General features: G+C 37.1%; 1 protein-coding gene across 2 annotated transcripts in view; it reads right to left on the reverse strand.

Annotated features, from left to right (window-relative positions):
• DOCK11 (dedicator of cytokinesis 11) overlaps positions 1 to 14,173 on the reverse strand; it is a 172,129-nt gene that overhangs the window by 8,698 nt on the left and 149,258 nt on the right. For both annotated transcript variants that reach the window (XM_016202704.2, XM_087829402.1), the window contains 3 exons: positions 8,651 to 8,773; positions 4,377 to 4,490; positions 3,685 to 3,831 (listed from right to left, as the gene is read on the reverse strand). In XM_016202704.2, coding sequence (XP_016058190.2) covers positions 3,685 to 3,831; positions 4,377 to 4,490; positions 8,651 to 8,773 — 384 coding nt within the window. The remainder of the gene's footprint in view (positions 1 to 3,684; positions 3,832 to 4,376; positions 4,491 to 8,650; positions 8,774 to 14,173) is intronic.

Genomic DNA, 14,173 nt, shown 5'->3' on the forward strand with positions numbered 1-14,173 from the left:
ATGACTGTATGGATAAACATGACTTATCGGACCAGTCCCTCATTAATAGATTCGGGTTGTTTTCCAACTTTTTGCTATTGCAAATAATGATGCGATGAACATCTCTGCATTTAAAACTGTGCAATTTCCCCTCCTGACTTATTCCTTAGGATAAATTCTCAGAGAAGTTGCTTAGTTAAAAGATTTACATGTTCTTATGGATTTTGATATATATTACCAAGTACCCTACAGAAAACCTTATCAATTTGTACATTCACAGCAGTGTTTGACATTGTAAGAATGGGTACTCTTGACCGTATTAATCCTATCTTATGGAGTAAGGGGTCCTCAGGAAAGCACACTGGTTCTGTTCTAGAGACATAAAATTTTAGTGTTTTGGACCATTTTGTAAAAAGCCTGAATTCCATGTTAAGAAGCTATGATGCTGGAGGCAAATCCCAGAACTGTCCCTTTTGGAGTTTCAATCTATAGGTTCTAACAACCCTCTCCTCCAGCAGTCTTTCCATGAACTCCAGATGATGCCTAGGATGCTCTTTCAGTGTTTAAGCCAACTAACACTGACTTGTACTTTATCAATATCCTTGCATTTTATGATAGTCAGGCCTTTTTGTGTTTTGTAAGAAACAAAATATCAAACAACAGAGACCTTCTAAGAAATAGTCCCTGTATCCCCTTTTTTCCTCCACATATATAGGACGGACAGGGGATAGAAAGTTTTTTACCATCTTTTAACTTCTCCCAATCCATTCTACTTGTTCTTATATAAAAACCTAAAAGTCTATCTCCAGAAACCTTAACCTTCTTTTCCCTCCCATTAAAAAGCTAGATCTCTCCAGAGAGCTCTTAGGAGATAGTTCATGTAATTATCTGGCTAAGACAAAACATAGAAGGCAAATAAAAAAGGTTAAGCCTGATTTTAACTTTATAAAAGTGAATTACATATGTAGTAAATCATTCTAATAGTACACAAGGGTATATATGAAAAGTAAAAATTTCTTTCCATGTAAGACTCTAGTCCCTCTCCTCAGGGGTAACTATGGTTAACAATTTGATCTGTATCATTTCATAAATTTCCTAAGCCTAGCTTATACGAGTGTATGTGAATAAGCTTTTACACAAATGTGATCATATTATCCATACAGTCCTGCACCTCATCTTTTCCCCACTAAATAACATTTTGGTAGATTTCTAAGTGTTGATGTGAAACTCTTTTTTTTAAAATATATTTTTATTGATTTCAGAGAGAGGAAGGGAGAGGGAGAGAGAGAGAAACATCAATGATGAGAGAGTCATTGATTGAGCCCGCAACCCGGGCATGTGCCCTGACCGGGAATTGAACCCCGATCGCCTGGACCCTAGGTCGATGCTCAGCTGCTGAGCCACGCCCGAACGGGCGATGTGAAACTCTTAACACCTAGGTTACTGTATCAATTCTGTGGGTAATACCACCATTTCTTTAGCCATATGGACATGTAGACTGCTTGCAGGTTTCTGCTATATAAACTCTGCAGCAATAAACACCTTTAAACATACTTTTTTATGTGTGTACATCTACAAGATAAAATCTTAAACGTGAAACTGTTGGGTCCAAGGACACCCACAGTTTAAAATACTGGAATATGTTACCAAACTGCTCTTTACATTGTCTGTGCTCTTAAAGCAGATTTTGTTTTTGGCAAGGTAAAAGAGTGTTTTTAATTTTTACTGTCACACATTAAGAAAGAAATAAGGATGTTAAAAGTAGCAACTGCTTATTATATCTGTTGCCTGTGAAGAATGACTACAATATTGTGCATACACATAATGTTATGAGTCCAAGCACCTGATGGTGGTCTGTCACTAGCACACGGTGGCCAGGTTTTCAGAGGCAGAATAAAACAGAAAACTGTATGTTGTTCAGCAAGCCTGGCTTTCTATTAATTTCCCATTTATAGTATTAGTAGTGTGGCAGCAAGCCTAAGACTATCTGGCTTCAGACAAGGAGATACAGTCTTCTGTTGTCTTAATCCAATAAAATACAAAATAGTCAAAACTGATAAGGAAAGAAGCAGGGAGGTTTTGCCAAATATTAATGAATTTTGATGTACCAGTAAATCTATTTTTATATGTCTAAGGTTCAAGGTAAAACCATCTCCAAGAGATGTAGGTAAGTATACAAAGTGAAGAGATCATTTTCATGGTAGACAGTGAAGTCTCCACCACTGCCATAGGCTTTTGCACTTTGGCAATGCTGCCAACTACCTGTTAAGCGCTTTGCAAAGCACCAGGCCCATCAGAGTTACTCAGTAAATACTGCTGTGGCCTCCAGATCCTAACTGTATAAGTCCTTTCTACCTTAAAAATCAGCTCTCATCCTGATCATTCCCAAGGTGACTAAGGATGGTCAGGCATTTGTGCTGTGCTTTCCTGAAATTCCATCTATAGGGATCTATGCATTTCCCAGGAAAGGGCCTCTCTCTTTTTTTCAATCCTCACCCAAGGATATTTTTTCCATTGCTTTTCAGAGAGAGTGGAAGGGAGGGAGAGAGAGAGAGAGAAAGATCAATATAAGAGTAACACCTTGATTGGCTGATTCCCGCACGTACCCCGACCGGGCCCGGGGATCGAGCCTGCAACCGAGGTACGTGCCCTTGACCGGAACCCAACTGGGACCCTTCAGTGTGCAGGTCAACGCTCTAAGCACTGAGACAAACTAGCTAGGGTGAAAAGGCTTCTCTTGATAGAACCTTTCTCATCCTGCCTTGGCAGGACCTGGTGGGATGGATAAGCTTTAGAACAAGACCAAAGGTATCTCTCCTAAGCCCACTTCACTGCAAATATAACTACTGAACTAGGGATATCTTAGAATAAAATGTGTGCCCCAAGATGATTTTTTAAATATATATTTTTATTGATTTCAGAAAGAGGAAGGAAGTGGGATATATAGAAACATCAATGATGAGAGTCACTGATCAGCTGCCTCCTGCACGCCCCCGACTGGGGATCGAGCCTGCAACCCGGGCATGTGCCCTGACCCAAGATGATTTTAATCATAAAGTATGACATTGAGAATCATGATGAGCAACAGCAATGAAAATAATAACTAACCTTTATTAAGTCTGCTGGCTTCTATTATTATTAATGAATGTTTTTTATGTACCAGGAACTCTATAATCACTTTCCATATATAAACTCATTTAATCCATATAACAACTCCACCAGGAAGGCATTATTATTATTATTATGTTAATCCTCACCAGAGGACATGCTTTTTATTGATTTTAGAGAGAGAGAAAGAGAGAGAAAGAAACATTAAAGTGGGAGAGAAACATCGATCGACTGCCTCCTGTATGCACCCCGACTGGGAATTGAACCTGTGACCTTTCAGTGTATGGGATGACACTCCAACCAACTGAGCCATACCAGCCAGGGTGAAGGCATTATTATTATTTCCATTTTACTAATGAGAAAAACAAGGCGCAGAGAGGTTAAGTAACCTCCCCATGGTCACACAGCTAGAAAATGACAGAGAATGGAGATTTGAATCCCACTCTCTCTGACTCCAAAGCCCCCGTCCTTTCTTTCACTATCTGGAAAGGCTCTATTTCCATGATTCTCCTCCACCAGCTAATGAGGAAAAGTCAGGAGCAATAAACCATGCTTGGAACTAACAATTAATGATCTCACTATGCAGGGTAGAGTTACCTTGTCTGAATCCTGAATTATTTTCACATTCTCTGTACCAAATTTTTCACCATAAAGTTTAACGAGTCTCAGGGAAATCTCCGAGAGGCCAGTGAGCTTTGGCTCTTTGTAGATGTACTCCTTTCCATCCTCTTCTTCAAAAAAGGACTATTGTAAAATTAAACATACAATAATTTATAAATGGAATGAGCAAATAGCATTGAAAGAAAATCTACTAAATACCTAGCAATAATGCATTTGAAATACATTTTAAATAATAGTAATGCACTAAAAGCCACATCCATATATTCCCCCTCTTAACTTCAGATAAGTGAGAATTTTCAAATTCACAGTCATATGAACATCTAATTGGCCTGAAGATTTCCACACTAGATTTTTCTTGTTCCCAGTATACTTACCTGTTTTTTATTTGAAAGCTTGTGCTACTAGATATTAAATATATACTTTTAGAAGCTTAACAGAAAATGAAAGTAAGGGGAAAATTCAAATGCTCTATGTTGTACTCTGACCTAATGGATTTAGATATGAGAGCCAAAGTGAACTTTACACTTACATAAGAGGCTTCCTGCTACTGTGATAGGCACTCTATCTGGACAGAATTCCAGATCCAGTAACTGCTGCTACAATTATCTAATCATTCAAAGGTGAACATTTAAAAAGAAAATAAACTTTATGAACTAAAGTATACTTACTTGCCCATAAAAGGCAACTCTGAAGAAAGTGCCTAAAAGTCTTTTTTTGGTGTGCATAACCTCCAGAATTTTTGTGTAAGCTCCATGAAGAGTTCTATAAACTTGAGTAAGTTTCTGAAAAATGAGAATATACAAATCAGCTTTGTCTGTTGGTTAATTACTAAATGTCTTTAAGGTAAATAAATGCCCTGGGGGGAAAAACAACAGTATTTTCTTTTTTAAATGGTTTGAAAACCCTCTCTCCTATTGTCACAATTATACAAAATTCTTAAACAACTTTAGCTCTAAGGGTAGAGCTAAAAAGAGTCAAACAACACTGTATTTTTAAGTAACATGCTTTATTTCCTTAATATCTCAATGGTAACATGCACTTTAAAAATACTATATTATTATTGACTACTATTTTCGGTACGTCTGAATTATTTAAACTGAAAGAGAAGCAAAATGCTTTGCTTGAACCTTTAGGTGGAGAGATAGAATAAACAATTTATGCAAAAACTTTTGGAGATAAAATGAAAGGCAGATACAAAAATAAGTAATACTGAGCCTCAGTGAGGGCTGCTTTTATACAAGTTCACAGACGTTTTCAAAGAATGTATTCTGCACACCCAGAAAAGGAGAGCACATTGTGCAAAGAATATTATCAAGAATGTGAAATGACAACCTATAGAATTGGGGAAAATATTTGCAGATTACAGATCTGATAAAGGTTTTGTATACAGAGAATACTGAGAACTCTCACAATTCAACAAAAAAGACAACTCGATTTTAAAATGGGCAAATCAAATAGGTACATGAAAAGATGCTCAATATCACTAATCAGGAAAATGCAAATCAAAACCATACTGAGATACCACCTTTTAGAATGGCTATTATCAAAAAGGCAAGAAATAGGTGTTGGTGAGGATTTGGACTCTTCATGCATTGTTAGTGAGAATATAAATTGGTGCAGTTACTATGTAAAACAATATGGAGGTTCCTCAAAAAATTAAAAGTAGAATTACTAACTGGTAGAGCAATTCCATTTCTGGGTATTTATCTGAAGAATATGAAAAGAAATACACACCTCCATGTTCAATGTAGCATTATTTATAACAGCTAAGACATGAAAACAATTTAAATGTCCATTAATGAACAGATAAAGAAGATGTGGTGTGTGTGTGTACCCACAATGGAAAATTATTCAGCTATAAAAAAAGAATGAAATCTTGCCATTTGTAACAACAGGGATGGGCCTTGAGGGCATTATGCTAAGTGAAATAAGTCAGACAAAGAAAGAGAAATACTGTATGATCTCAACGTATATGTGAAATCTAAAAAACAAAAAAACTGAGCTCAGGGACGTAGAAAAGAGATTGGTGGTTGCCTGAGGCAGTGAGTGGGTAGGGGCAAAATGGGTGAAGGGGGTCAAAAGAGACACATTTATAGTTATAACATTAGTAAGTCACAGAGATGTAATGTACAGCATGTTGACTACAGTTAATAATACTGTATTGCATATTTGAAAGAAGCTATGAGAGTGGATCTTGAAAGTTCTCATCACAAGAAAAAAAACTATGTAACTGTATATGGTGATGGATATTAACTGGACATATTGTGATCATTTTTCAATACAAATATCGAATCATTATGTTGTACCCCTGAAACTGAAACTGATATAATGTTATGTCAATTATACCTCAATAAATTAAAAATTATATATAAAAGAAAAAATATGGGCAAAGGACTTGAATATACATTTCTCCAAAGAAGATATACAAATGGACAAGTAGTACACACAAAAATGTGCAAAATCATTGGCCACTAAGGAAATACAAATCAAAACCAAAATGTGATATCACTTCACATCCACTAGGATAGCTTTAATAAAAAACCAAAACAAGTGTTGGTCAGGATGTGACATGTGTACATTGCTGGTGGGAAGTAAAAGGGAAAGCAGTTTGGTGGTTACTAGAAAAGTTAAGCATAGAATTATATGGCCCAGATATTCCACTCTTAGATATATACCCAAGACAAATGAAAACATATGTCCATACAGAAATTTATACATGAACGCTTACAACATTACTATTCATAATAGCCAAAAGGTGGAAACAGCCCAAATGTCTGTCAGTAGATAAATGGATAAATAAATTGTGAAATATCATTCAGCCATAAAAAGAAATGAAGTTCTGATACATGCTACAAATATTATACTAAGTGAAGAAAGCCAGACACAAAAGGTTATATTTTGTATTAATCATTTTTTATGGCATATCCACAATAGGCATAAAGCAGATTAGTGGTTACCAGGGGATGGTGGACAATGGTTATTTCATGAGTATGGGGTGTTTTTCCAGGGTGATGAGAACATTTCGAAAAGAGAGAGAGGTGATGGGTTCCCAATATCATGAATGCACTAAATGCCACTGAACTATGCACTTTAAAATGGTTAATTGTATGTTATATGAACTTCACCTCAATAAAAAAGGAGAGCGCCTGGCTGGTGTGGCTCAGCGGCTGAGCGTTGACCTAGGATCCAGGAGATCGCGGGTCAATTCCCAGTCAGGGCACATGCCCGGGTTGTGGGCTCGGTCCCCAGTAGGGGGTGTGTAGGAGGCGGCTGATCAATGACTCTTTCATCATTGATGTTTCTATCTCTCCCTCTCTCTGAAATCAATGAAGATATATTTTTTAAACATTAAAATTAAAAAAAAGGAGAGTATGAAAGCAGAAGTTCTGTCTCTAAAATTCTTTCCATATTATTTCCTGCAGTTGAGTTCAATTTGAGGGAAATTTTCCTTACCTCTATGGCTACTATCTCCGACACTTCTCAGCCTATCCCATAAGGATACACTGAAAAATTACACATCAGCATCCTAAGAACAATGACTTCATCACATGCAGAGTGTTTGGGGATCTATACAGACCCTTACACCCCTACAAGGAAACAGTTGTTGTTCCCTATTAAAAAATATTATTTCCTTTAATGTATAGGGAACACCCATTTTCCTTTCTTAGCTTTTAGTTGACTAAGTAGCAAAGTGTTCCCTGGGTTTCTAATAGCTTGACCTTTAAACCCAAGAGCAAGAAAGTAGGTATTTTGAGTCTTTTCCCAGAGGTTCTTAAGATATAATGTTTTGATAGGAGGGGTAGTGCCAATTCTTGTCCCCTAGCCCATTCTTTGCCATCTATATGACTTAGAGTTATTTATTTAACTCTTGCTTATTAACATAACCACTTGAACTCCACTATGATTTCTCAGGCATGCCCCGTATACACCAAAAGTATGGCAAAGAGAGAAAGACTCAGGACCTGGGAAAAGAAAGTTTTATCAGAGCCAGTTTGGAGAGGAGATTAGAACACTGTGCAGATGATGATACTAAGTACCCGTGTTCTCACTCTTAGAAACATCTTCAACAAAAACAGACTGATATATATGTTATAATTACCTGCTTGCTATATTTAAGTATAAAACAGCTTTGCTTTTTTTTTCTTTTCTAAATGGACCCTTCCCAGCACAGCAGGAGTAGAAATTATGACATGAATTCAGAGATGCAAATATTTTTTAAAAAAATATCCTGTTTAGCGTTGGTGGCAACAGCTGTTCATTATACTACTATGCTTTATTAACTAACCTTTATCAACAGCCTTGTCTGGCAAATTAATCTGGAAAAACTCCTCATAATAGAACTATTACTAGTGTCTTATTACCTCCCAAATTGTCATCTGCCAGCACCACCTTTAGCCTCTGCCATGGAATTGCAAAGAATAGAATCAAGTCTATGCCTCTTCTGGGGCAACATGAAAATTCAGTAGCTTTTTAAAGTGAAGGTTTAGTGAAGTCATCATTGATTTTTTTTTTATGCCCTGAGAGAAGCAGGAAGATGGCTAGAGAAAACCACTGGTTTGAGAACCACTGGTATCATCTAAATTTATATTTTGGTTGCCTTAGCCTTCATTTCAATTGGAGCATTTATATAAATGTAAGGTAAGATTCTAAGGATTGAACATTTTTAAGGATTATAACTTTCCAACTGGACAAATGTGTCAAAGTGATACACTAAGTATTTATATTCTGTGATAAAATACAAATGTCATACTATAATTAACCTTCTGTTCTTCAGAGGTGACATAGTAGAGTGATAGTACCATAACTACATTACTATTTTTTCCAAGACCAAAATAAAATATTAAATCACAGATTTGGAAAAGGTTTACTATCCAGAAAATATAAAGACCTCTCACAATTCAACAAAAAATGGAGTAATGATGCAAATGTTTAAACTACTGACCTCAAACTCACGGCGTTTCTCATAAATTGGAATGATCAACTTGGAAATCTCAGAAATTATTTCATAACGTTCTGCTTTCCATAAGCCATCCACACACTGTTCTAGCAACTCCAGCAAAACCTCCTGCATTAAAACAAAAATGCAATCAGGTATTAACAATAGTTTTAGAGTTCTGGACAAATAAAATTTGAACCATTTCAAGTTAATAAAGGATAAATAGAATGTACTAACTTAAATGAAATGCACGGGATTATATTTCTGTAACTATAGTTTTGAAATCAAATAGCTGAAATATTTGAAATTGAAACCGTTCTTAAAAATATGAAATTGTTGACAACAGTAAACTACATTTATTTTGTTTATTCACATAATGAAAATATTGACTGTACTTACAAATGGTAACACATTGGGAAGGATTATCTTTTAAAGGGGGTAAGTTGTTCGTTCCAAACTGAGGATGTCTGAATCTCTAACAGGGCGAATTTCACCAAGCCTATAAATGTCCCTTATTTTTCCGTTACATTGAAATTATATACTACATATAATAATCTTAAGAAAATTTGACAACTCTTAAGCTGTTGCATTCGTGATTAGGTATTTATTAAAATGATGTGATTTTGGTAAAGAATGCTTCCTTCCTGACTATTGGTTCTAAAATTAGTGAGAATGATAGGTGATAGCTCAGGATAGAGATCTCTGACCTTGCCAGAACGGTAACAGCTGCTATACAACAAACTTTTGTGAACCATCACCTCATGTTCTCAACAATAAAATGATGAAGCCAATTACTGATGCTATCCATAAGTCTTCACAGTTTATTTATCTTAAAGATGTTTACTTCACACCTATAGAACTGATTAATAAAATGGCTTTTCCTATATGTCTTTTAAACAGTTTTGAACACATCTTTTTAAACCAGCTCTTTCACTTGTGTTTCTTGTTTAGCTGGTAGCAACACCCTATAAACCCTTAGCTAGAAAACTAAGAGCAGTTTTTACTTTACCTTCTTTATGGGTTGAGTTGTCCCTCAAAAAACCAAAGTCCTAACCCCCAGTACCTCAGAATGTGACCTTATTTGGAAATAGGGTCATTGCAAATGTAATTGGTTAAGGCGAAGTCATACTGGAGTAGGGTGAGCTCTTAATCCAATATGACTGGTATCCTTAGAAGAAGTCAGTCATATAGGGTGAATACCATGTGACTAGAGACAGAGATTAGAGTAATGCAGCTATAAGCCAAGGAATGCAAAAAATCAACAGGCATCATCAGAAATTCAAGGAGTCAAGGATACTCAGAGTCTAAGACGACGTGATGACACCTTGATTGCAGGTTTCTAGACTCCAGAACTGTGAGACAATAAATTTCTGCTGTTTTAAGCCACATAGTTTATGTACTTTGTTGTGGCAGGCCTAGAAAACTAATACACTCTCTTTCTTTATTCATCCCCTAATCAGTTCATCACCAAGTTTTACCAGCTTTACTTCCTAAAACTTTTCAAACTGGTTCTTCCTGTCCATCTCACTCTGATTGCTAAGGTCCAAGACCTCATTATTTTTTCCTAATTGATCTTCCTGCCTCCAGCCTTGGTGCTTTCCAATCTATCATCCACATATCTGCCATAGGGTTCTGATTAAAATGCAAACCAAACCATGTACCTCTCCCCTTCTTAAAATCTCATGATGGCTGCCTATCATTTACAGAATAAAGAAAAACTCTTTCATTTGGCACACAAGGCATGCAAGGATCTTGCTGATACTTCTATAATCTATCTCATTACACCCAGCCTGGTACTTTATGCTCCAACAATAGTAAAACTACTTGTAGTTCCCCTGAAGCACCATAGTATTGTCTTAATTTTGTGCCTTTGTTCATGCTATACTGTCTTGTTCTTTAATCCCTTTCACTTGGTTAACCTCTTTAAAACAGCTTAGGTATCACCTCTTCCAGGATTCTTCTACTGATCCACACAGAGCAGCAAGACACTAGACTTCTTTTTCCTACTATGATAATTCATTGAATAAATATTTATCACTAAACTTGCCCATTATCTATGCATCTGACTTTCCAATTAGGCTGTGATTCTTTAAAAGTAGGGACAATATCTTATTTATATTGGTTTTTTCAGTCACCTGGATAGTGGCAGTGCACAGTTGTCCGTTAAATGTTGTTACTTTAACAAATGATCTTATATTAACATTTAATAGGTAAATTAAAATTTCCAGCAACAATGGGAAGGAAGAACTTTCAAGGAATTAAAATTTTGTTATAAACTAGTGAGGTCTGTCCTAGGAATGTAAAGTTGGTTTACAATTATGGAAAAATTCAATGTAATATACCAACTCATGCCTACTAGAATGGCAGAAATTTAAAAAGACTGGCAACATCAGGTGTGGAGCAACTGAAACTCTCATTCATTGCTGGTAGGAGTATAAAATGGTCCAACCACTTTGAAAAACTCTTTGGTAATTTCTTATAAAGTTAAAATATATAACTATATATAACTTCCTTAGGATCTAGCAATTTCATTCATAAATATTTACTCAAGAAAAATAAAAGCATATGACCTAGCAGATTTGGTTCAGTAGTTAGAGCATCAGCCTGCAAACTGAAGGGTCCTGGGGTTTGATTCTGGTCAAGGGCACATACCTCAGTTGCAGACTCGATCCCAGCCCTGGCTGGCACACATGCAGGAAGCAACCAATCGATGTGTCTCTCTTACATCGATATTGCTCTCTAGCTCTCTCTCCCTCCCTTCCACTCTCTCTGAAAAGCAATGGAAAAAATATCCTCGGGTGAGGATTTAAAAAATAAATTAATTAATAAAATAAAAGCACATGTCCTCAAAAGGTAATACATAAGAATGTTTAAATCAGCCTTATTCATAACAGCACCAAACTGGAAACAATCTAAAATCCATTAACAGGAAATATATTAAAATATAATATATCGATACAATTGAATATTACTTAGTAATGAGCAAAAAACAAATATGAGATATACTGAACATAGATGCTTCTCAAAAACAGGTTAAGCAAAAGAAGCCACATACAAAAGGGTACATACCGAACAATTTCATTTTTATGACACCAAAATATGGGCAAAACTTATCCACGGTGATTGAATTCAGATGGTGGGTGTGGGGAGACTGTGGAAATGTGCACAAGGCTACTTTCTAGGGGAATGGACTTGTTCTATTTATTGTTTCTGGTGGTAAGTTACATGGGTGTATACAATTGTTAAAATCCATCAAACTGTTCATTTAAGATGTGTGCATTTTGAAGGGGATCCAAGATGGCAGAATAGGTGGAAAGTACAAGTACTGCCTCCCATGACCACATTAAAATTACAACTAAATTACAGAACAGTCTACCTGGATAATCATCTGAAAACTAGCTGAACAGAAGTCTTATAATCAAAGATTTACAGAAGATACCACATCAAGACTGGTAGGAAGGGTGGAGACACAAAAAGGGCTGGCTCTGCTCCCACATAGGGCAGTTTGAATCTGCATGGTGGGAGAAAATTAGGTTTACTGTGTGAGTTTGCAAAACAGTTTATTCTTATGTTATTACTTATTAATTATTGTATTATTTTCCATACAAACTACTGCAAACCTACTTTTGCTCCACACTGTATATTACCCTGGTGAGCTTCATGCGCCTGGTGACTCCCTGAGAACCTGCCTCATGTAAATCTCATACCCCCACTCCAACGCTCCTTCAGTGGCTAGCCTAATGGACAGTCAGCAGTGGATCTCAGGGTGCCTTAAGTGTTTTGCTGACCTGCTCCAGGCCCAGAACTGGTGGCAGCCAGCCTTGGTGAACAGTGAGGCCCCTCCCATGCAATCAAGGCCCAGCACAGGCAGCTACCAATCATGGATCACTTTGTAGTTCCCAATACGTAGCCCATGGCTGGTCACAAGCAGCGCCTGACATTGACTTGCATCAGGGTCCCTCCAAAGAGGCCCCAGAACCAACACAACTGGTGGCTGGCTTCAGAGCACTGTCCAATTAGCTCCACATGCGGTACACCCAAAGGATGGTCTCTGCAGGCACCAGATCCTGCTGGGGCAAATTACACTTTGTGGGGACAGCCCCCCCCCCCCCCCCAGCAACTTGTACATTGCGGTTGGGGCCAATTCTCACAGCCAGCCAGACTGAGGGTCAACCCAAACCACAAACGTGCCAACAGCAATCCTGACTTAACTACATGAGGGATCACATAACCACACAAGAGAGACTTCCAGAGCACCCAGCTCAGGTGATCTGAGAGACTGCACCACTGAGACCCACAGGACACCTACTACATAAGGTCAACCTACCAAGGCTGGGAGACATAGCAAAACTATCGAATACAAAGAAACAAATAGAGGCAACCAAAATGGGGAGACAAGGAAACATGTCCCAGCCTCGCAGTAGTGGCTTAGTTGGTTGGGTGTCATTACATGCACCGAAAAGTTGCAGGTTTAATTCCAGGTCAGGGTACATGCCCAGGTTGTGGGCTTGATCCCCAGCAGGGGGCGTGCAGGAGGCAGCCAATTGATGTTTCTCTCTCTCCCTCTCCTTTTCTCCTCTCTTTCTACAAATCAATAAAAAATATTTTAAAAAAACAGCAATCGAGTTAAAATTATTTTTTAAAAGGAAACATTAACTGCTTTCCTTGAGAGTATGAAAAAGAATCAGGCTCAAGGATATTTCTAAGAGTAAGTTGAAGCTGCTTTTTGAAAGGCAATGATGAAACTTCAGTTTGTGCTGATCCGTTTATCTCCCACAAACTCCCTGCAATCTTTCCACTGCCAGTCATAAAAACTGGAGGTCTATGGAAAATCATCTAAGGCCCCAAAAGTGAATTGATTTACCCAAAGCTTCAGTCACATAATGAACTGGAATTAAAATTCAAGTACCTTGATTCTCTGTTATGATTAATTCAGCAACTATGTTTTAAATATCTATTCTTAGATTCTGGGAGTAAAAGGAAATCTCACTGTCATTCAAGTCATTGATAAAGCCTGACATTCATGCAGCACTTAATGACTTATAAAGAGCCTTTATGTTTATTGTGAAATGACCAGGATAGTATTACTATATTTTACTGATGAGGAGAGACACCCATATGGAAACAATAGGTAAAGCTTCCAGGCATATCATTTTAGTTAAATAAACCAGAGCTAACTTGAGATTTGCTTGTATTCTAAAAAAAAAATTCATAAAATATTTCTAAAGTGTGTCTCTGTCACTTTAACCTGAGTGCTTCTTGTGTTTCTTAATACAAGTTAAAAAATATATATTTCTATGGGACTACAATCTCTTAAATCTCTCTGCTTTTGTTGTTTGTTTTTTTCTTTTTTTCATGTTCCCATTCTTCAATTGTGAACTTCTCTATGGTTCAGTCCTTGGTCCTCCGGTCTTCATTTGCTATGTTATCTCCCATCCTCACTCTGCTTTGGCTCTCACACAGACATGACTTCCAGATGTTGATCTCCAACCCTTATCTTTCTGCTTAGGTTCCGTTCTGAATTTCTCA

This window comes from Miniopterus natalensis, chromosome X (assembly GCF_054644295.1).
Source record: "Miniopterus natalensis isolate mMinNat1 chromosome X, mMinNat1.hap1, whole genome shotgun sequence".
NCBI lineage: Eukaryota > Metazoa > Chordata > Mammalia > Chiroptera > Miniopteridae > Miniopterus > Miniopterus natalensis.